The sequence below is a fragment of the Coregonus clupeaformis genome, chromosome 24 (assembly GCF_020615455.1).
Source record: "Coregonus clupeaformis isolate EN_2021a chromosome 24, ASM2061545v1, whole genome shotgun sequence".
NCBI classification, from domain to species: domain Eukaryota; kingdom Metazoa; phylum Chordata; class Actinopteri; order Salmoniformes; family Salmonidae; genus Coregonus; species Coregonus clupeaformis.
This window is the reverse complement of record NC_059215.1, coordinates 28,379,105-28,401,315: the sequence shown is the minus strand read 5'-3', so window position 1 is coordinate 28,401,315 and position 22,211 is coordinate 28,379,105. Positions and strand designations below refer to the sequence as shown.

Here is a 22,211-nt window from a genome sequence, read left to right as displayed (position 1 = left end):
TAACATAATCCATGCAGGGCTCGCCAGTTGCCATGGCAACCTCGGCAGAGGCCTACCTTGCCAGAGCAGTCTGCCTGAAGCCAAGCCAGATTTCCTGTTTTCACAAAAACCCTGTGGGAACATTTAGCCCTTGAATTGTTTCCCCCTCTGGTGTTGCTGGTGGACAGCGCTCACTCACCCCAGCACTGCCACGTTGGCTCCCATTTTCTTCTCCCACAATTTCTTTGCCACCCTGCCGTAAGAGCTCCTTCCCTTCTTGCATCCTCTGGGATAATGACCACCTATGAATGGGAATGTAGCTAGCTCTGAAGCTCTGACTGATTATATACTTTCACCAAATCTCCCCCTGGCATTTTAGGCATTTAAGTACAAAAGCTGTTTATTGTAAGACTGGAAGGTAAGAAATTATTACATCTCTGGGATACCTTTTAAGGCTCTCTCTCTTGTCTCCCCAGCAACACCTCTCAGTTCTCCCCTTCCTATCTCCATTATTTACCTGTCAATCATATTCTCCCCAGGCATTCAAATAATAATAATACAACTTTATCTGTATAGCACTTTTCAATACAAGTAAAATAAATTACAAGTTCAAACCAAGAAACATAGTCAGGATGAAGGAGAAAGAAACAAGATAGCTAATTAAAATCATACAGTGAAATCAAGCATTTTTATAAAAGTGTGTCTTCAGCAGGGATTTAAAAGAGGCGCTGAATCTGCATGCCTGATCTCCTCTGGCAGACCATTCCAAAGTCTAGGGGCCATAATGGCAATTGCCTGCTCTCCTTTAGTTTTCAACCTAGACTTTGGAATGGTCAACAGTGCTCTGCCAGAGAATCTCAGGCTACGTCCTGGCTCGTAGGGAGATAAAAGATCAGAGATATAGGATGGGGCTATATCATGCACGCCCATGTACAGTATATTTGGTATAAACCCAGTCAGACCTACACATTTTGGCACTCAGAAACACGCCACAACTAGCCAATGTTAACACCTATGTGGACAAGAGGAACACCTATGTGAGAAAGCTGTTCATTGACTACAGCTCAGCGTTCAACACCATAGTGCCCCCCAAGCTCATCACTAAGCTAAGGACCCTGGGACTGAACACCCCTCTCTGCAACTGGATCCTGGACTTCCTGGCGGGCCGCCCTCAGGTGGTGAGGGTAGCAACAACACATCCGCCACGCTGACCCTCAACACGGGGGCCCCTCAGGGGTGCGTGCTTAGTCCCCTCCTGTACTCCCTGTTCACCCATGACTGCGTGGCCGCACACAACGCCAACACCATCATTAAGTTTGCTGACGACACGACAGCCGAGCATGCCCCCATTCACAGCAACGGGGCTGTAGTGGAGCAGTTCGAGAGCTTCAAGTTCCTCGGTGTCCACATCACTAAGGATCTATCATGGTCCACACACACCAACACAGTCGTGAAGAGGGCAAGACAGGCCCTCAGATCCTCCAAAAGTTCTACAGCTGCACCATTGAGAGCATCTTCACTGGCTACATCACCGCTTGGCATGGCAACTGCTTGACATCTGACCGCAAGGCGCTACAGAGGGTAGTGCATACAGCCCAGTATATCACTGGGGCCGAGCTCCCTGCCATCCAAGACCTCTATACCAGGCGGTGTCAGAGGAAGGCCCGCACGGCAAGCGGTACCTATGCACCAAGTCTGGAACCAACAGGACCCTGAACAGCTTCTACCCCCAAGCCATAAGTCTGCTAAATAGTTAGTTAAATTGTTAACCAAATAGCTACCCGGACTATCTGCATTGACCCTTTTTGCACTAACTTTTTTGACTGATCACATAGACTGCTGCTACTGTTTATTATCTATCCTGTTGCCTAGGCACTATATTCCTAGTTATATGTACATATCTACCTCAATTATCTCGTACCTCTGCACATCGACTCGGTACTGGTATCCCTTATATATAGCCAAGTTATCGTTACTCATTGTGTATTTATTATTACTTGTATTATTAAGTGTTATTACTTTTCTATTATTTCTCTATTTTCTTTCTCTCTACATTGTTGGGAAGGGCCCTTAAGCATTTCACTGTTAGTCTACACCTGTTGTTTAAGAAGCATGTGATTAATACAATTTGATTTGATTTGACCAGTTTCCGGATACACCAGTCCAAATGGCTACTGACTCCACTTCCAAGCAATGATGTTAGGAAGGAAACTCCCTTCATCAGTGTGTCAAGTTTTGGCTGTGCTGTGTTTCTCAGGCTTCACTGAAATTAGACCAAAGTGAATTGATGGATTTTATACCCCTGACGCAGCATATTGCATATTTCAGTCAAGACATGCTGATCTGCACACAGTATTTACAGCAGATCCTCTCCCTCTGCAGTGGAAGGCAGCACTGCACCAGCCTACAGCCAGTGGCATTCATTGCTCTCATATTAAAGCAGGCATTTTCATTCCCTTTACAAGAGTTAGGGCTGCTGAGGTATACTATATGTCTGGAGCAGGCATTGTAAATCTCTATGAATACACTGACTCAAATGCTATTAACATGGTCGACGTGTAGCCAGCCCGCCATATTGAAAATGTTTTGGTATTATTTCCAGGTGTATGTATGAAATGTGGCTTGCCTGCAAAATGTTTTCCGATGTCCCCCACACCAACAGGGAGGCAGCAGTCAGCCTGGAGATTATACAGTGCAGTGTAGCTTAGGAGTCAGTGTGAGCAGACTGCTGAGTACCCTCCAAAGGGGATTTGAACCGTGCCTCCAGAGGAAGGCTATGATTAGTATGGGACAAAGTGTATGTTCCTGTCCTCATGCAGACCTTTTTGTGCTCAGAATGCAATAGGCTTCAGTGTGGAGGAGGGGTGGAGGGGAACGCGGACCGGCTCAGAGTGAGAGTGGAACGAGGATGGAAGGAAAACCACTTGGGTTTTTATTCTGTCCTCCTACAATGCGTTGAGAGTCTGACGTTTACCTGTGCTGCCTATCGTTGATGGTTAGACTGTCAGTGGTCCACAGGGATTTCATAGTCCTTAGATACATTATTTAATTGGAATCATAATTTTGATTGCGGCTGAAACAGCTTTTTAGGCTGTAATTAATTTCTAATTTCTAATTGAAAGGCAGCTAGAAGATGATGCTAGCTTAGCCCACGGGCCCTGCAGGTTTACTAGAGAGGGTGAAGACATATTGACCAGGAGATCTGTAGGCATCCCTTCTCATCCACACAGACAGTAGATCTCTTTAGTCAAAGTCAGGCTGTTTAATCTGAGAGCTCGCCCTCTCCCCCTTCTCTCCCCAGGTGCACCTCCTGTGTGAGCAGCCCCTTCCCCTGCAACTGGTGTAAATACCGCCACATCTGCACCAACAACCTGGCCGAGTGTTCCTTCCAGGAGGGACGCGTCAGCAGCGTGGAGGTAAGAGACTATACTGCCCACACAGACACTAATGAATGGCCATCTCACAGCAGACTGAACACAGGATGAGGCCCCCGGGGTGACAGGAAGGCTGTCCGTGGAGCTGCCTGTCTGCTTTTATTATTCATATGACCTCAGCGCTGCAGTCCTTTACATCCCGTGGAGAATCCAACCTGGTCATGGTCCTGTGAACCTAAGTCTGGCTGACCCAATAATCTAACACACTGGTCCCAATGTTGTGTGTGTGATCCACACAATCGGAGCATTCACTACTGCCGGGACACATTGTCGGCACTGTTTGGGAACTAGCTTCTTGGAGTGGTCTTAAAGTCCCATTCAGTCGTCAACTTGGCATTCTTTGTCATATTGAACCATAGAAGTTTTGTTCGCCCATCTTTTCAAAAGCAAATGGAATTTCCTTCGTTTATATGCAGGCACTTTAAGATGGGTTGTAGTTTCCCCAAAAAAAATTGCAGGAAAGAAGAGCATGAGCTGACTAGCGAACTGACCAAAAAGGTCACTAGCTTCTTGGTTAACAATAAGCTAATGTGCTATGGTGTGGTATAACAATAAAACAATTTAATCTCCATTGTACCTCATAATATTTGGTACAATGTATATTTATTTGATGTTATATATAAAAACCTACATTGTTTATATGCCTCTGTTCATTCCCCTGAGAGTGTCAAACCATCAAACAAATGATGGTTTACTGTGACAGAGAGTGACACCAGAGTAATTGCGCTCACAAAAGGCTGGATCTCATAATGGCTTTGCATCAAGCCTTACCCCCTCTCTCTCTTTCTCTGTGTCTCAGAACACATTGATTACACACTTGACTGGGCCACAGACCAGCTGAGAATCCCAGGGCAGCAGTATATAAGGAGGGTTTTGAGGCTCAGACTTAACACTGTAGTTTTACTGCGGGGGTTGTTTTTCAGCAAGAGATGCCATACAGAACCTTAACAACCTTCATATGACTGGGATGCAGACAGGGCCAAATCTGAGGTTGTTGTCTTCTCGCACAAGATTCTACCAGCTTGTAAACTTCCATGTTCTGTTCAAAGATGATTGATAACACAAAATGATGATAGATTAACAATGAACTTTGAAACTAACAGAATAAAGCAAATTACCCTCATTATTCTGTATTCTTAGCAGGAGAATCATAATGGACGAATCGTAATGAATTGGAGACAGAAGATGAAACTAATACAAGCATCATATAAGAATACATCCCTTAATTAACAACCACCTTACTTTACAAGAAGAGCCATCTCAGTTCAGAATAAGGATCAGGAGTGACTGGGGGTAGGGGAGAGAAGGGAAATGAAGAGAAAAGAGGAGCAGCGTCCCTTTGTAACAGGGGGGTGGAAACACGCACCCTTCGACTTTTGGCACATTTAAATTTTACACTTAACTGAACATCAAAGTGATGCCTTATCTAGGCTTATCAGACAGAGGCAGCCAGCAGCGGGGCGGCAGGGATGTGCCAGCCCGCCCGTCACTGCCTCCCCCAGCCTCCTTGCCCCCAGCACCACGATTGACAATCTCCTTATCTCCCTAGAAAAAAAAGGAATTACTCAGCGAAAAGGAGTGACTCATACACTGTTGATACTGGAGGGGGAATATGGTGGAGAAGCAGTTCAGTATTGTCTCCTCTTCCTTCACACCCACAGAGAAAGAGAGGGTGATTCACAAACGAGCACACATATCATAGGAGGATTTTAGAAGTAGGCTTGGACTGGTATGTTGTGATTTAAGAAAGTTCACTATAATTTGCTGTAAAGTAAAGCCGAGGGGAAAAATCCATTTTGACGTGGGCCAGCTGCCAGAGTGCGTTTTTTGTACTTAGCACAGTGGTCTATTATTCAACTGATAGTATTTCTGTCCAGTGGTCAATGTCAGTTGTCCAAGTTTTAAGCTTCAGATTGTGAGTGTGTGGATCTGTGTGCGTGTGTCTGTGTCTATCTCTGTCTCATATGTGTATGTGTTAGAGTGCATATGTGTATGTGTTAGAGGTCTGCGTGGGACTGATTTATTCATCCCACTCCCACCCGCGGCTTTTCATACCACACCTGCCCACACCCGCTGGCTTTCTGTCTGACTCCCACTCGCTAATGCAAGAACTGGTTCCGAACCCAACCGCAGTTCCACATTATTTACCCACGGTATACAGTGGGGGAAAAAAGTATTTAGTCAGCCACCAATTGTGCAAGTTCTCCCACTTAAAAAGACGAGAGAGGCCTGTAATTTTCATCATAGGTACACATCAACTATGACAGACAAATCCAGAAAATCACATTGTAGGATTTTTAATGAATTTATTTGCAAATTATGGTGGAAAATAAGTATTTGGTCAATAACAAAAGTTTCTCAATACTTTGTTATATACCCTTTTTTGGCAATGACACAGGTCAAACGTTTTCTGTAAGTCTTCACAAGGTTTTCACACACTGTTGCTGGTATTTTGGCCCATTCCTCCATGCAGATCTCCTCTAGAGCAGTGATGTTTTGGGGCTGTCGCTGGGCAACACAGACTTTCAACTCCCTCCAAAGATTTTCTATGGGGTTGAGATCTGGAGACTGGCTAGGCCACTCCAGGACCTTGAAATGCTTCTTACGAAGCCACTCCTTCGTTGCCCGGGCGGTGTGTTTGGGATCATTGTCATGCTGAAAGACCCAGCCACGTTTCATCTTCAATGCCCTTGCTGATGGAAGGAGGTTTTCACTCAAAATCTCACGATACATGGCCCCATTCATTCTTTCCTTTACACGGATCAGTTGTCCTGGTCCCTTTGCAGAAAAACAGCCCCAAAGCATGATGTTTCCACCCCCATGCTTCACAGTAGGTATGGTGTTCTTTGGATGCAACTCAGCATTCTTTGTCCTCCAAACACGACGAGTTGAGTTTTTACCAAAAAGTTCTATTTTGGTTTCATCTGACCATATGACATTCTCCCAATCCTCTTCTGGATCATCCAAATGCACTCTAGCAAACTTCAGACGGGCCTGGACATGTACTGGCTTAAGCAGGGGGACACGTCTGGCACTGCAGGATTTGAGTCCCTGGCGGCGTAGTGTGTTACTGATGGTAGGCTTTGTTACTTTGGTCCCAGCTCTCTGCAGGTCATTCACTAGGTCCCCCCGTGTGGTTCTGGGATTTTTGCTCACCGTTCTTGTGATCATTTTGACCCCACGGGGTGAGATCTTGCGTGGAGGCCCAGATCGAGGGAGATTATCAGTGGTCTTGTATGTCTTCCATTTCCTAATAATAGCTCCCACAGTTGATTTCTTCAAACCAAGCTGCTTACCTATTGCAGATTCAGTCTTCCCAGCCTGGTGCAGGTCTACATTTTTGTTTCTGGTGTCCTTTGACAGCTCTTTGGTCTTGGCCATAGTGGAGTTTGGAGTGTGACTGTTTGAGGTTGTGGACAGGTGTCTTTTATACTGATAACAAGTTCAAACAGGTGCCATTAATACAGGTAACGAGTGGAAGACAGAGGAGCCTCTTAAAGAAGCAGTTACAGGTCTGTGAGAGCCAGAAATCTTGCTTGTTTGTAGGTGACCAAATACTTATTTTCCACCATAATTTGCAAATAAATTCATTAAAAATCCTACAATGTGATTTTCAGGGGAAAAAAATCTCAATTTGTCTGTCATAGTTGACGTGTACCTATGATGAAAATTACAGGCCTCTCTCATCTTGTTAAGTGGGAGAACTTGCACAATTGGTGGCTGACTAAATACTTTTTTCCCCCACTGTATATCCAATGTTATTTTAGGCATATGTGACGCAGCTTACTTGCCAGCCATGGTTGCAGCAATTTTGCAGCCTATAGGCAATATCAAAATGCGCAAAAATAACCTAAGAAATATGTTAAATTACCAGAGATTCTCACATGGCCCATTATATAGGCTATCTGTATTACTGGGCTATATCAGCCAATAGGCTAGACTTTGATTGAAGAGAGCAGAGTTGGAGAGACTTGCACTTTCTCTTAAGCTACGTTTTTATAGCCTACCTTTTAGGGGTGGGACGATTTTCAGACGGAGACAAATATGGGTGACCAATATTTATTTCTAGACAATATAGTAAACTATAGTCTAATCATATTTGTGAAGTACATTTCCTTGGATAGATAACTGCCCCGTTCTTCTCCGCCCATGCATAGACTATAGCCTACTCTATTTAATTGAGACCACACACGCACCTGATCTCACACGTAGGGCTACTGAACCTGTAGACTACACATATACTAGGCGCACTTGGTCTCGCACACCGCGCTAGGAGAGGAGAGGTAGGCTACTGAACTTGAAGCAGTGAATTCTGAGTGTGTGAATAATGCAACAAAGATGTGCTTTTACATTTACATTTTTGTCATTTAGCAGACGCTCTTATCCAGAGCGACTTACAGGAGCAATTAGGGTTAAGTGCCTTGCTCAAGGGCACATCGACAGATTTTTCACCTAGTCTGCTCAGGGATTAGAACCAGCGACCTTTCGGTTACTGGCACAACGCTCTTAACCACTAAGCTACCTGTCGCCTTTTAATACAATAGGTAGGCCAGGGATGGGCAACTCCAGTCCTCGGGGACCATAGTGGTGTCCCACTTTTTCCCCATCCCTAGCAAATACAGCTGATTAAACTAACATTACATTCTAATGTGAAGATCATGATTAGTTGATTATTGGAGTCAGGTGTGTTAGCTGGAGCTGGGGCAAAAGTGTTGCCCATCCCTGGCCTAGGCTAACGTATACAAAGCAGAAAGACGACCATTCCCAAATAATCTGTGGGACAACAAAAATATTTTAATCCCAAAGTTGTTTGTTTGACCGCAGGTCGAAAAATGACGACCGCGGAGCAATGAACTCTGTCTGGACACGCAGGTCCCGCAGGAATGCAGCCCTCTAGTGTGTGTATCTCTCTGTGTGCATATGCGTGTCTGTCTGTGTGTGTATGTGTGTGATTGTGTCAGTGGAGCATGTCTCATCTGCAGCCCTGTTCTCCAGTGTGCTACCAGGGCTGTGTTGGCCCTGGGTTGGAGAGGTGCTTCAGAGAAACAGCGGGGGCACTCCAAACAGACAAACAGAAAAACAGAGAGAGAGAGAGAGAGAGAGACAGGGCTATGGGCTGGGGGGAGGAGATGTGTTGCTCTGCTCTGAACAGGTTTCTCCCCCATGCCTCTCCAAGGACACGCCAGCCAGCCAGATCCTACTGTATAATCCACAGCACAGTGGCCTACTTCAGCCCAGGAGTGTGCAGAGAGAGATAGGACTGGATCAGAACTGAGCTCCTTCCAAACTCACTGTCCTCCACAAGGATGCATAGCTCACAGGAAATGAGAAATAAAAAACAAACCCCTTTCCCCCCTGAAGAAAAGTTTCATTCTGTATGTATCTATAAGCAAATGTAAAATGTTCCTGCCCTGAGTCATGTGTTGTCATTTAGATAGGGTAGCGTCATTAGTCAGTGTATTCAGTGATGTGATGATGACTACTATTTACATTGGATATATGGTTGCTCATTACTGGTCCTTCACCAGGTTCATTAGGGTGGGAAAAGTCATCCCTGTGGGGACGAACAGCCGTAAACTGTTTGGTTTCTGAGAGGGGAATGTTTTGAATGAGTGAAACCTGATATGGGTTTAAGACGTTGCTGTGCTGCAAATGTAAGGGTTGAGTCCAAATCTTGCATACAGAGTTTGGAAACAGGCTTTGTGATGAGAAAGGTTGCTTTTTTACTACATTAATTGGTTTGTTAAACCGAGAGATAACAGAGTTGTTCACGACCAAGGATGCTCTTTTATTCTCAGCCTCAGCTCCTCAATTGAGAGGATCAGAGTAGGAATCGATTTTCCATCTGAAGATAATCTTCTGGCCCCGCCAGCCAGCCAGTCACAGAGCCCAACAGACAGACAGGCTGGCAGATAGATACTGTGCTGCCTGCTCCGTCCCACATTTTCCCCCACATTAATCATTACACTAAAATTAATTACACCATGCAGATCTTTAACCTTAAAGGGAGCTCCTCGCCAGCTCAGGGGGAGCGTCTCACTGGGACTCCTAATATTTAGTGAGAGCTCAAAGACACATTTTCATATTGGCCTGTCCCAGAGGGCCCCTGAGATCAAACAGTGCTCTGCTGGGCTCTCCAAAACAACCCTCTGTTCCCCTTGGCGCTGTGTCTCAGTGGGACGGCCCTTTATTAACGAGTGATGGCCCAGTAATTAATTGTGGGATGAGTGACCGAGGAGCCATTAGCCCGGCAGGAAGCATGGCAGTGGTCCTGGCACTCAGTGGTGGGGACGGCAAAATAGGATCAGGGCCTCAGCAAGACAGGAAGTGACACTGTGTGCATCTGTCACCAGCAGCCCATTACCGAGTCCCCTCCACGGCCACAGAAACCAAAGTGGCCCATTACTCACTGTGTAACCAGAGGCCACTGTACAGCCCACAGACGAGTAGCATAAGGCCCTCCTCCCTGTCTTCTCTTCTCATGCCAAACAAGAGTGATAAGCTACAGAACACTTTGCATGTAAAACATCAAGATCAAATTGGTTCCCTGCATGCTTTGTTATTGGTAACAGCCTATATGTGAGAACTTTCTGTTGCCTCAGTCTACCGGTCTTTGTTGCAGAAAGTGGCTTGAATCCTTCTCTGTCATCAAGGGATATTTCCATGTCAGCTATGATATCATATGTTGTTGTTTTTTAGATGGTTGCTTTTCTATTAGTATTTTTTTTAAATATCTATCTATAAATTGTAGAAGATACTGGAGTCCAGAATAGCACACTGACAGTGTTCAATCGATATATTTCCCACGTTGAGTTTAGAAGCTACTAGTTTGAGTTTGATTAGGAAGAATTAGGAGCCTGCCGTGTAGCTAGGGTTTAATTGGAGCAGCTCTCAGATGATTTGGAGGGTTGTGTTTTTTCTACCACGCGTAGGGAGCCCATTTCAAGGATTACAGCGAATGGAGACTGTAAATGGGATTAAGAGAGGAGAAATAGAAAAGGGAAAGAACAGTGACTAAGCAATGGTGGAGGAGAAATGTACGTATATGTAAGCAGCAACAGCCCCTTTTTGCTAGTCACTGCTGAGAGAGAGAGAGAGAGAGAGAGAGAGAGAGATTATACCGCACTACCGTCTCTGGCTTTTAATGTTTCAACAGAGAAAAGTGCTTAGCTGTGTGATAACTGGGATATGCACAATACGGTTAATGGAAACACTGTCAACAGGCTGTAAACTGCCCGGGCTTTCTTAATGGGGTGCTAATCAGCATTAGGGAACGGCCCTTCTGGGGGGGAATATACAGCTGCCTCAGAGACTATACTGTTACTGTAGTGTAGGCCTATCACCGAGGAGGGACTGCTCCTCTATTACATGGCTTATTGCATTAGCCTCACATGTATTACATGTCTTATAGCATAGCCAGCAGTGGTGGTCGTGAGGTTTAAGATGAGGGAGGACAAATCTTTTTTTAATGAGCATGGCCTTATTTCTATTACAGCATATTAGATGACTGTCATTCATATTCCATTCACCCAGCTCAATGTAACATTGATAGGTTTAGGCTACTACATGATACTCAAGTTTTCCCTTTACCCAACCTAGCCTATGAATGAAAGTTTATAACGTAGGTGCACAGGTTGAGAGAAAATTGTAAGTAATCAAGGTGACAGACAGTGACACATTCAATACCGCCTTGCACACTCTTGCCTGCATCTAGCTAATCTAGGGTGTAGTCATTAGTCCAACAGTTACAAACTAGAGTTTCTATTGGACAAATTCTGGTATGTTTATCCCCATTTCGTTCCGATTGCTTCCATTTAAGAAATTATTTTCAACAGAATCGTCAGAATGAATACACCCCTGATCACACGCAAACAGTTCACTTTCATAGCCACATACAAACAGCATGATCATTTTGCTTGTATAATTCCTTCTTGCATCTACTCCTCTCACGTTTTCACTTCGCTTGTGGACTTCAGTGCACAACACATCAGCTGTCTGTGACCAGGTAAAAAAAAACTTTCCAAGCCAAACCTGCATATCATAACCGCTAACTGCTTCACACAGCCTACATCATTGTCACCATATTAGCGAACGTCATAGTCAAACTAGCTACTAGAACTAAATTGTTAGTAAACCAGCTACAATCATGGAGTACAGTGCACAGTGCCTTCGGAAAGTATTATGACCCCTTGACTTTTTCCACATTTTGTTACGTTACAGCCTTAATCTAAAATGGATTTTAAAAATCCTCAGCAATCTACACACAATACCCCATAATGACAATGCAAAAACTGGTTTTTAGAAATCTTTGCAAATGTATTAAAACTAAAAAACAGAAATACCTTATTTACAGTATTCAGACCCTTTGCTATGAGACTCGAAATTGAGCTCAGGTGCATCCTGTTTCCATTGATCATCCTTGAGATGTTTCTACAACTTGATTGGAGTCCACCTGTGGTAAATTCAATTGATTGGACGTGATTTGGAAAGGCACCCACCTGTCTATATAAGGTCCCACAGTTGACAGTGCATGTCAGAGCTAAAACCAAGCCATGAGGTTGAAGGAATTGTCCGTAGAGCTCCGAGACAGGATTGTGTCGAGGCACAGATCTGGGGAAGGGTACCAAAACACTTCTTCAGCATTGAAGGTCCCCAAGAACACAGTGGCCTCCATCATTCTTAAATGGAAGGAGTTTGGAACCACCAAGACTCTTCCTAGAGCTGGCTTCCCGGCCAAACTGAGCAATGGGGAGAAGGGCCTTGGTCAGGAAGGTGACCAAGAACCCGATGGTCATTCTGACAGAGCTCTAGAGTTCCTCTGTGGAGATGGGAGAACCTCCCAAAAGGACAACCATCTCTGCAGCACTCCACCAATCAGGCGTTTATGGTAGAGTGGCCAGATGGAAGCCACTCCTCAGTAAAAGGCACATGACAGCCCACTTGGAGTTTGCCAAAAGGCACCTAAAGACTCTCAGACCATGAGAAACAAGATTCTCTAGTCTGATGAAACCAAGATTAAACTCTTTGGCCTGAATGCCAAGCGTCACGTCTGGAGGAAACCTGGCACCATCCCTACGGTGAAGCACGGTGGTGGCAGCATCATGCTGTGGGGATGTTTTTCAGCGGCAGGGACTGGGAGACTAGTCAGGATCGAGGCAAAGATGAACGGAGCAAAGTACAGAGAGATCCTTGATGAACACCTTCTCCAGAGCGCTCAGGTTCTCAGACTGGGTCGAAGGTTCACCTTCCAACAGGACAACGACCCTAAGCACACAGCCAAGACAACGCAGGAGTGGCTTTGGGACAGGTCTCTGAATGCCCTTGAGTGGCCCAGCCAGAGCCCAGACTTGAACCCGATCTAACATCTAACATCTCTGGAGAGACCTGAAAATAGCTGTGCAGCAACGCTCCCCATCCATACTGACAGAGCTTGAGAGGATCTGCAGAGAAGAGTGGGAGAAACTCACCAAATACAGGTGTGCCAAGTTTGTAGCGTCATACCCAAGAAAACTTGAGGCTGTAATCGCTGCCAAAGATGCTTCAACAATGTACTGAGTAAAGGGTCTGAATACTTATGTAAATCCGAGTGGCGCAGCGGTCTAAGGCACTGCATCTCAGTGCTTGAGGCATCACTACAGACCCCCTGGTTCGATTCCAGGCTGTATCACAACCGGCCGTGATTGGGAGTCCCATAGGGCGGCGCACAATTGGCCCAGCGTCGTCCGGGTTTGGCCGGTGTAGGCTGTCATTGTAAATAATAAATTGTTCTTAACTAACTTGCCTAGTTAAATAAAGGTAAAATAAAAAATGTAGTATTTCCGTTTTTAATTTGTATAAATTAGCTACAATTTCTAAAAACCTTTTTATTGTGTGTAGATTGATGAGAAAAATGTGGAACAAGTTAAGGGGTCTGAATACTTTCCGAAGGCACTGTGCAGTTAGCAAGCAGTTTAGCAGTTAAACCGGCGGGTCCCAGTAGCAATAAATTAATCAAACCAAAAGCTTACCTTGACTTGGAAGAGTTCCAGTGTTGGATAGACATAAACAGCTAGCTAACATAGCATCCCTCTCTATTTGAGCCGGGTGTTTGAGTAGGCTAAACTAGCTAGCTTCATTCGCTAGCTAAGTGAAAGTGAAGAAACAATACAACAAAATATAGCTAGCTCTCTCTCTTGCTTCTCCTTCAAGACATTGTTTTTTTTTTTTTTTTTTTTTTTTAGGGGGTAGATCAGATTTAATATTGCAGATAGATTTTAACTTCCATCAATGTAGTTGTCTGCATCACTTCCAATGTTAAAAAATAAATAATAATTTAAAGACATTTATTAAAGACAGTTATTTGTTCAAAACTGTTCAACTATTGTCTTTCTCTCTCTTTGAGTCAACTACTCACCACATGTTATGCACTGCAGTGCTAGGTAGCTATAGCTTATGCTTTCAGTACTAGAGTAATTATCTGATCCTTTGATTGGGTGAACAACATGTCAGTTCATGCTGCAAGAGCTCTGATAGGTTGGAGGACGCCCCCCGAAGTTGTCATAATTACTGTGTAAATGTATGGAAGGGGGTGAGAACCATGAGCTTCCTAGGTTTTGTATTGAAGTCAATGTACCCAGAGGAGGACGGAAACTAGCTGTCCTCTGGCTACACCATGGTGCTACCCTACGGAGTGCTGTTGAGGCTACTGTAGACCTTCATTGCAAAACAGTGTGTTTTAATCAATTATTTGGTGATGTGAATATATTCAGTATAGGTTTATCTAAAAAGGATCACTTTTTTAATGTTTCACTATTTTTATTTGTATGAAATTCACTGAGGAGGATGGTCCTCCCCTTCCTCCTCCTCTTTGTCTTCCAGTCAGCCTGTGAAAAGAGTCCCAATTCATCATGACAAACCTCACTTACCTGCCCCGGGCTTTTTAGAATGTCACACAAACGTTTCTGATAAACAAACCACTTATCCTGTGCTTGTTTCACCCCTAATATGCAGCCGATTAAAGCTTGTTAATGCAATTTAGCAGACGGGAATGAAGGGGAAATGGTGGTGGCGTCTTGGGGTTACGCTTGTATTCAATTCCCCTGAAACGCAGACAGAGGAATTCATAAACATTCAAACTACACTGAGAGAAACCAGTAGAAATGCCTCTGTCCTTATACGTGACAGTGTTGCATATACAGAGAACACTGTGTAGCGACTTACATTTATTTTGAATGACCAGTAGAATGATACATTTTGGATTAAACACACTCTCGCTTTTCTGATAAAAGTAGTAGAAATAAGTACTTCCGAAGCAATGTAATAGTAGTTTTGGGTTTTATAATGTGTCCACTTAAATAATTGAAAAGGGAAAAAAAATTAAACATGAGTCCTCACCTAACATATGTTACTGCTGTGGCTGTACTACTCTGTTAAATGAATCATGTGTTTCTGATGTGCCAACCTCTCAAAGCATCTTTGTGATGTTGTTTTTACTCTGATGTAGGTAGCCATGAAATCCAATGAGCAGGCCCTAAGTAACCCGGTCCACTGTACTTACTGTATATGTCAGCCATTGAATAGAGCTCTCTACAAAGATAGTAGCTCTTAGGCCATCAGGGATGTGCTACTGTACACCATCGCCTGGTTGCTAGGATGATGTTAGTCTCATCTCATTTTTCACCATGGCAGACCTCTCTTGAATCCAGTCAAAATTGACAAATGTAGTCAAATGTATTTGGCTGTTACCAGGGAAAGTTTTGCTATTCAGAAATGTTCTCACTCACATTACCTTTGATGTATGCATTTGTCATACTGAACATGATTTAGCATTTTCTGGCAAACCAGGTGTTGAGGCTAGGTACCTGATGACTCGATGTGGCATATGTGATATCAGTGGATCTATTTGGTGTTTTGAACGTCAACCTGCCAATTGACAAAGCAGCGTTGAGAAGCGATTTGAGCCATTCATCATTTCCAAAAGGTTAACCATCCCCAGTCTGGAACCTTCTGTCCTCACTATGGAGATGGAGGTTATTCAATGGCGCTGCTGATAAATCGGATTCATATAGCAGGCAGAACCCTGCTAACACCACCACCTGTGCCCACCACCACCTCCCTGCAGGAAGTAAATCTTTCTCTTCATCCACAGAATATGAAAAGGAGATTTATTGATGCACCAATATACAAACCTTTACAAATCGCTTGCCAGACGCAAGATTTATGGCTGTGTGGGCTGTGGAGTTGCATCATTGTTACCATGGCTTTGGCTGGTGCTCGGTGTGTCTGTCCTGCAAACAGAGGCTTCTCTCCCTCCCTTCCGCCCCACCGCCTTCCTCGTCAATTGCCGTCTCCTCCCACCCAGACAAGGCCTCTGATTTATCACCTCCAGTCTGGCAAATTGCTTTTACAGCCTCCTTGATTATTGTTCAGTGCTAAATGGATAACAGATTATTTCTAAAGATCCTTTAATACACAGGGGGTCTGAAGGGACATTAAGCTGCCGTGGCATCTCGGTTGGGGATGCGCACATCGGCAATTTTCTTGGATTGTAATCATTGCATCAATAGTGACTTTCCTGTGACTTCCGAGATCCTTTATGTGTTGTTTCCCGCAATGTCAATAGTAATCCCTGTGATAAATGCCTGGACCCTAACTGGGCTCTGGAGCTGTGCTCACCTCACTAGCACAGGCAGACATGCAGGACTAAGGAAGATATTAATTTCCCGCTTCATCAATATGATTTGTGGCTCATAAAATCAGAGATGGATCCAACAGCTGTGTAATAGGGATTTTAACCTACGTTTGCTTTGGTTTCAAGCTATTCCACTTTTAATGGCCTCTGTGCAGATCTCTCACATCTGGTTGGCTGTACCTCTGCCCTGTTGGGAAAGTAGAGCTGCTAATGGACATAACTCACTGCTGCTCTCCGCTCAATAAACTGGAATCAATACGTCTTCTTTAGCTATGGAGACCAAGTTTTAATGAATGTTATGTTTATTAATCAGTTCTGGCATCCCTTATTCTAATGAGTTTGCAAAGAAAATTAGTAGAGTGTTAATTTGTAACTTTGTTTGTGATTCTTGATTTTCAGGGCTGTCCCCAGATCCTGCCCACCAGTGACATCCTGGTACCTGCAGGGATCATTCGTCCAATCACGCTGCGAGCCCGGAACCTCCCTCAGCCCCAGTCTGGACAGAAGAACTATGAGTGTGTGTTCAACATCCAGGGCAAGATGCAACGCATCCCAGCTGTACGCTTCAACAGCTCATGTATCCAGTGCCAGAACACTTCAGTGAGTACATGGCCTATTAATATGACTTATCCGCACTGAAAGCCTTATTTCCAGGCCCTCAGAATGTTGTTGTTTATACAGTATTTACTGTAAAAGATAATGTAAATTGTTATTTGATTTGGAATCTTGGTCCAGTGTAAAAACTATTTTTGTACTTTTATACTATTATGCATATCTTACACCGATCTTTTGAAATAGTTTCCCACAGGTCCCTTACCAATACTTGTATAGAGAAAGAGTATGCCTCCCCCTCTGCCTCTCTTCCTCTCTCTCACATGGAAATAATAGGCAGAAAAATCAAGGTGACTTTCCATTGAGTCACTGATCACAAAAAAACGTTATCCGCAAAATCAGCAAAGACATCAATTCAGAGCATTAAAGTTGTTTTCTCAATCCCAGTGAAAGATGTGGCATGTCAAAGAGCTGACATTGAGTCTCCTCTCTACCCCTCTTTCTCTCTCTCGCTCCGTAACACCCTCTCTCTCTCTCTCTCTCTCTCTCCCCTTTCTCTCCTACTCCCTCTGTCTCATAGTAATGTTACAGACGGCTGCCTTCTGTGACCCATCTGGTTGTCACAGTAACCCCAGGGAATCTTGTAAAATAATTAGCCAGTCACAGGATGTGGGTCTTAATTTGGTTGGACAATGTGACCTAGGAAAAGGGAATGTGGTGTGGGTGGAGGGGCCGCAGCGTTCCCTCTGCCACGGAGTGTCTCCCCTCTAACCCCCTTAACCCCTGGAGGTCAAAGGTCAGGCTGTGGGCCACTGTCCTTCGACACAGGACAATTGATATCCCGTGGCAATTTAATAATGAGGATCACGTATCCAGCACACACGGCCTTCCCCAGCGGGTCGGGTTAGGATTGATTGTTGTCCTTTCCCTGGCTGACACATACTGCCTGGCGCACTACATTGTGAAGGCCTTCGGAAGGACCCTGCCGCGAAGAGCAACTGTTGTCCTTCCATCTGCTTTCACTCATTTCCTCCCTCTCATCATTATTTATTTCTCTGACCCCCACCCGCACGCTACAGCTATGCATTTAAAATGAAATTGAAAGTAGTTTTGTGGTAGACCATTATTAAGTGAGTGCACAAAGGTTAGAGCATTGGGCATTGGGGTTTGGATTGTTCAAAGCATAACTCTGCAGATGCTGTGTGAACAATGAAACAGCTCTATGAATATAGTGAGGCAATCAGCATAAATAGATGGACTCTAGTGTGTTAATCACTTCAGCTAGAGGTAAACATTTGAGGCTGTTTACCACACACACGGACAGGCTGAGTATACAACATTAAACTGTAAATGTTAGGCCTCCCTCACACTCCCCTGCTTCATCTCAATCTGACAGAAAGAGAAACCACGCCCTGAGATTGATATTCAGGCACTGACATTTTTTTTACTACTCCCCTCCCCCATCGACTCCCCTCCCCCATTCTGACTGGTAGCTACTACCCTCACCCTCTGTCTCTCTCTTTCTTTCTCCCAGCCCCCTCTCCCCCTCTCTCTGTTTGGAAGGGATCTTTAGATTAATTGATAGTCTGATTACCTGTGACACAGCGGGCTAGGGCCACATCATCCTTCCTTCTCTGTCTCTCCCCCTATCTGATGGATCTCTCCTGAATAGTAATCTAGCCATAGTAAAGACATGCCGCAGATTACATTCAGTCCCTGGGGTGTGTGCTGTCCGCCCTCCCCTCACACTCAACTCAGCGGCAACGACTATCAATCAGTATGGCCGTCAAGACGAGTGGCTGTCAAGACTGCTGCAGCCAGGTGACTTTGAGGCCATGGGGTCCATGCTAATGCAATTGTGAGTGTCCTCAGATGGGCAATGCTGAATCAATCAATATCAACTGCTGTTTAGTCTCCCCCTCACTGAGAACTTTCAGGTATCAGTCAGCACTTTTGCCCTAATGGGAGGCCCCTGTTCTGAGGTGGGGGTTAGTTAGGTTAAACATGCTGTTGGACATGTTCACCAGCTGTGCCAATATGTTTTACCAGACAGGGCAACTTCAACTTTAGTCTAGTAGCATGTTGCAGTTTAATGTGATTTCACTGTCAGGTTTAGCTTTAAAGCTGTTATTGTAGGTACAGTAATGCAGAGATTGAGTGATAGTTATGTGACTCAGCTGTAGCCTTGGCCCTAGCCTGGGTACCAGTCTGTTTAGCTAACATTTCACTCCTTCTACTCCGTGTCATTGTTTGGCATGACAATTCCATAAGGAGTTGACAGAAGAGCAGAAACAGACAGGCGCCCAGGCTACTTTGGCCCTGCTTGATGATGTAAATGTTCTCAGGGTGGAACTAACAGAGATATTACTCAGATTTGATTTGATTTGATTCATCTAATGGGAACTAAACACACAGCCGGACCACTCATATTACCCCATCACTGCCTCATAACTGTCCTCTTATCAGCTCTCTTATCCCTGTGACGATCTTCTCTTCTAATCAGGGCCCCTTCCTGACCCTCCCTGGGAGAGAGGGGGTGTTCTAGTGGACCAACAAGCCTCCCTCCCATCTCCCACTTCTCTGCTGTTTCCCGCCGCCTGGCCTTTCTCACTCTCACAATGCTCTCTCTGTATGTGTACCCTTATCTACATTTATAGGCAACTGGTTTGTCCTGGTAAATACATTTTTAAAGTCCACTATACAGTACATAGAACTGTCATTCACCAGAGAAACTAGCCCTAGGCTTGTATGTCCATGTTGGTGTGTGTGTGTTTCCAGGACTGTTGTATGTGAAGTTGACCCGTGATGTGCAGTTCAGCATGTGAACGATGTCTATGCGCCACAGATCTAGAGTAGCCCTGTGTCAGTGATGCAGACAGATAACAGCAGTTTGCCCTCAGACAGACAGACCAGTAAACAGACCAGAACAACACATATGTCTGACAGCACATCCTGCATAAATACAACACAAGGTTGTACCCTTGCCTCTGCCCGCAATCCTCTTTCCATGCTCCAACTCTTCCCTGTCTCTCTGCCTCTACTTTGGCATTTCCATTCATTCATTTTGTCCAGCTAAATAGAACAGATACTGTTAAGCTATTATACTGGCTTCCTGCTGGTGTGGTTGGATACATGTAATTTAAATTATACTGCAGCAGGTGCATCCTGCATGACCCACATCCCACCTGCATCCAAAGAGAAATACAGTACCTTTTTGTAAGGTACATATGCATAAAGATTAGACAACTCTATATGATAATTCATTCTGATCCACATCAATCCATAAATCACATTCCCCAACTGTACGATATCCTTCAGAAATGTGATTTGGTATCATGTCAAAACGCATAGATGTACTGTAATTCAGCTCAAACGCATGCATGCTTGTTTCTTTCCTTTATCTGTCTTCCCGCTTGATTTGTACTGCAGACATCAGCAATGTGCTGCCATAGCCGGAATAAATCAGTATGATACACCCCCCACACATATGCACACTGCCTTTGAAATAAATGATAAGTAGGGTCTTTGCCGTTAAAACTCAATAAGCATTTGCTTTGATAATGTAAAGGTTTTTTGTGCATTTTTGTTTGACAGCATGCTTTACGTTGCAGATTACACATGGCACACGTATAACCTTTGATAGGCTGAATCGGCATACATGGGACTTTTCATCTTTTGTATCAAGATGAGAGGAAATCCAAATGAATCCATGGACGTAAGTGTTGCTAAGCGCTGCTGACCCCTTAGCGACAGGCATTGGCGGTGTTACCCAGGAAACGTACAGTAAAGCCTTTTGCACAATGACCAAGTTCTGAACTACCCATTTGATGGAAAGTGCTCTCACAAAGAACACCATTATTCCCGGACGATGGTAGCAAAGCTTTTTGAATAAAAACACTTACATGTTCTTTTTTCAGGCTTTCTGAACCAGCATGCCCTCATTATTCTATTATTCTCATCAAGTGCCCAATCAGACTATGAATGTCTTTGGTGCTTCTAAGTGGAACATACAGCTGGGAAGGGAAATGACCTGCCCTGCTCTTGACACCAAAGGCCCCACTAATGGAAGAAATGTAGCATGAAACAATCTACATGTTAGTGATACTGTGGGGAATGTCACCTCATGGTCAGTGTAAACATGCTTCCATGCACACTAAGTAGTAGGATATGATATATTGTGCACTGCATACATATATTTTTAGGTAGGTTTATCTTACACCTGCTCTTTGTATTAACCATAGAAAATGGCATTCTAATGCTATGGTATTTATCCTTTCTCTTGTGATTGTTGCATATTGCATCCCTGTCGGTCTCTGAGGTTAGATATACTGGATTGTGCATGTGAGGCTCTGTAGCAGGTGGGGTCTGGTGGAATAAATTGTCCACTAAATGAGGTGATCAATCAATAGCATGAATTATGAGCCTGTTTCATCCTGTTTGTTTTGCTTTAAGCACTAGCAATGGAAGGGGAGAGAGCCTCAGCTGTATTCCCCTAACTGAGAAATCAGCGCGTTAGTTACCCCTGCTCTGAACACTTTTTTTAGATTCCCAAAGTCATCTACAAAGAATGCTTTGGTGTCATCATGTGAAAAGTATGCTTTGGTTTTCTTGGGTTAATGCACTTACCTCAAATATGATGACACAAGTTCAACCATGGCAATAAAACCATTCCAGATTACCCTATCTGTTTCTTTAACCAAGCTAGTGTGACCTTAAATCTGTCACCATGACGAAGTACAAATTTTTTCCTAGTGCAGTAATCAGAATGATGAAAGTGTGGTTTGCAGAAAATATCATTTATGTTCACTAATATGGACTCCCTATTAATTACTGTGTATGTTTAAGAAGGAAAAATACCCTTTTTCAAAGGTAATTTTGCTGAAGTCGGTCAAATTTCGAAATGTAATTAAATGAAACAGGAAAGCCTCCATCATTAAGGTAAATAGATTTTCACTCTGTCACTACAAGGAGCCAGCATCGATGGCACAGTTGCAGCCAATTCTACTGCTCACAGTCTACATCTTAAGTACAGTATTTGTCCTCTTCATTTAGACTGATGGTTAAGCCGCTGCAGATAAATACAGTCGATCCCTGTCAGTGTTCAATGGCCTAATTGAAATCTTAATTACTTTATTCGGAATAAACACAAATTATAAATGTGTATTTTTTCTCTGAATGTATCGTCTTTGATATATAGTTTTAAAAAATGTTGTCACATACAGCAGAGATATGTGTTGTTTTACAGGGTCAGCCATAGTAGTACGGCACCCCTGGAGCAAATTAGGGTTAAGTGCCTTGCTCAAGGGCACATCAACATATTTTCACCTTGTCAGCCCAGGTATTTGAACAAGAGACCTTTCGGTTACTGGCCCAACGCACTAACCACTAGGTTACCTGCCACCCAATTCCTACGGTAAAATGAACTTGCTTACAATGTGTATCTCTCACATTAGTCCCTTCAATAGACCCAATTTTCATTGATCAAAAGGAATATCAAAAGGAATATCTTCCATTGTTGTTGTTTGCAACCCATTAAAACCGAATGATAAGTAGACAACAAATCATAAAAATAGTGT

At 44.0% G+C, this 22,211-nt stretch overlaps 1 protein-coding gene across 2 annotated transcripts in view; it reads left to right on the top strand.

Moving 5' to 3' along the window:
* LOC121538364 (plexin A3) overlaps positions 1-22,211 on the top strand; it is a 128,658-nt gene that overhangs the window by 77,575 nt on the left and 28,872 nt on the right. For both annotated transcript variants that reach the window (XM_041846295.1, XM_041846294.1), the window contains exons 9-10: positions 3,281-3,395; positions 16,483-16,683. In XM_041846295.1, coding sequence (XP_041702229.1) covers positions 3,281-3,395; positions 16,483-16,683 — 316 coding nt within the window. The remainder of the gene's footprint in view (positions 1-3,280; positions 3,396-16,482; positions 16,684-22,211) is intronic.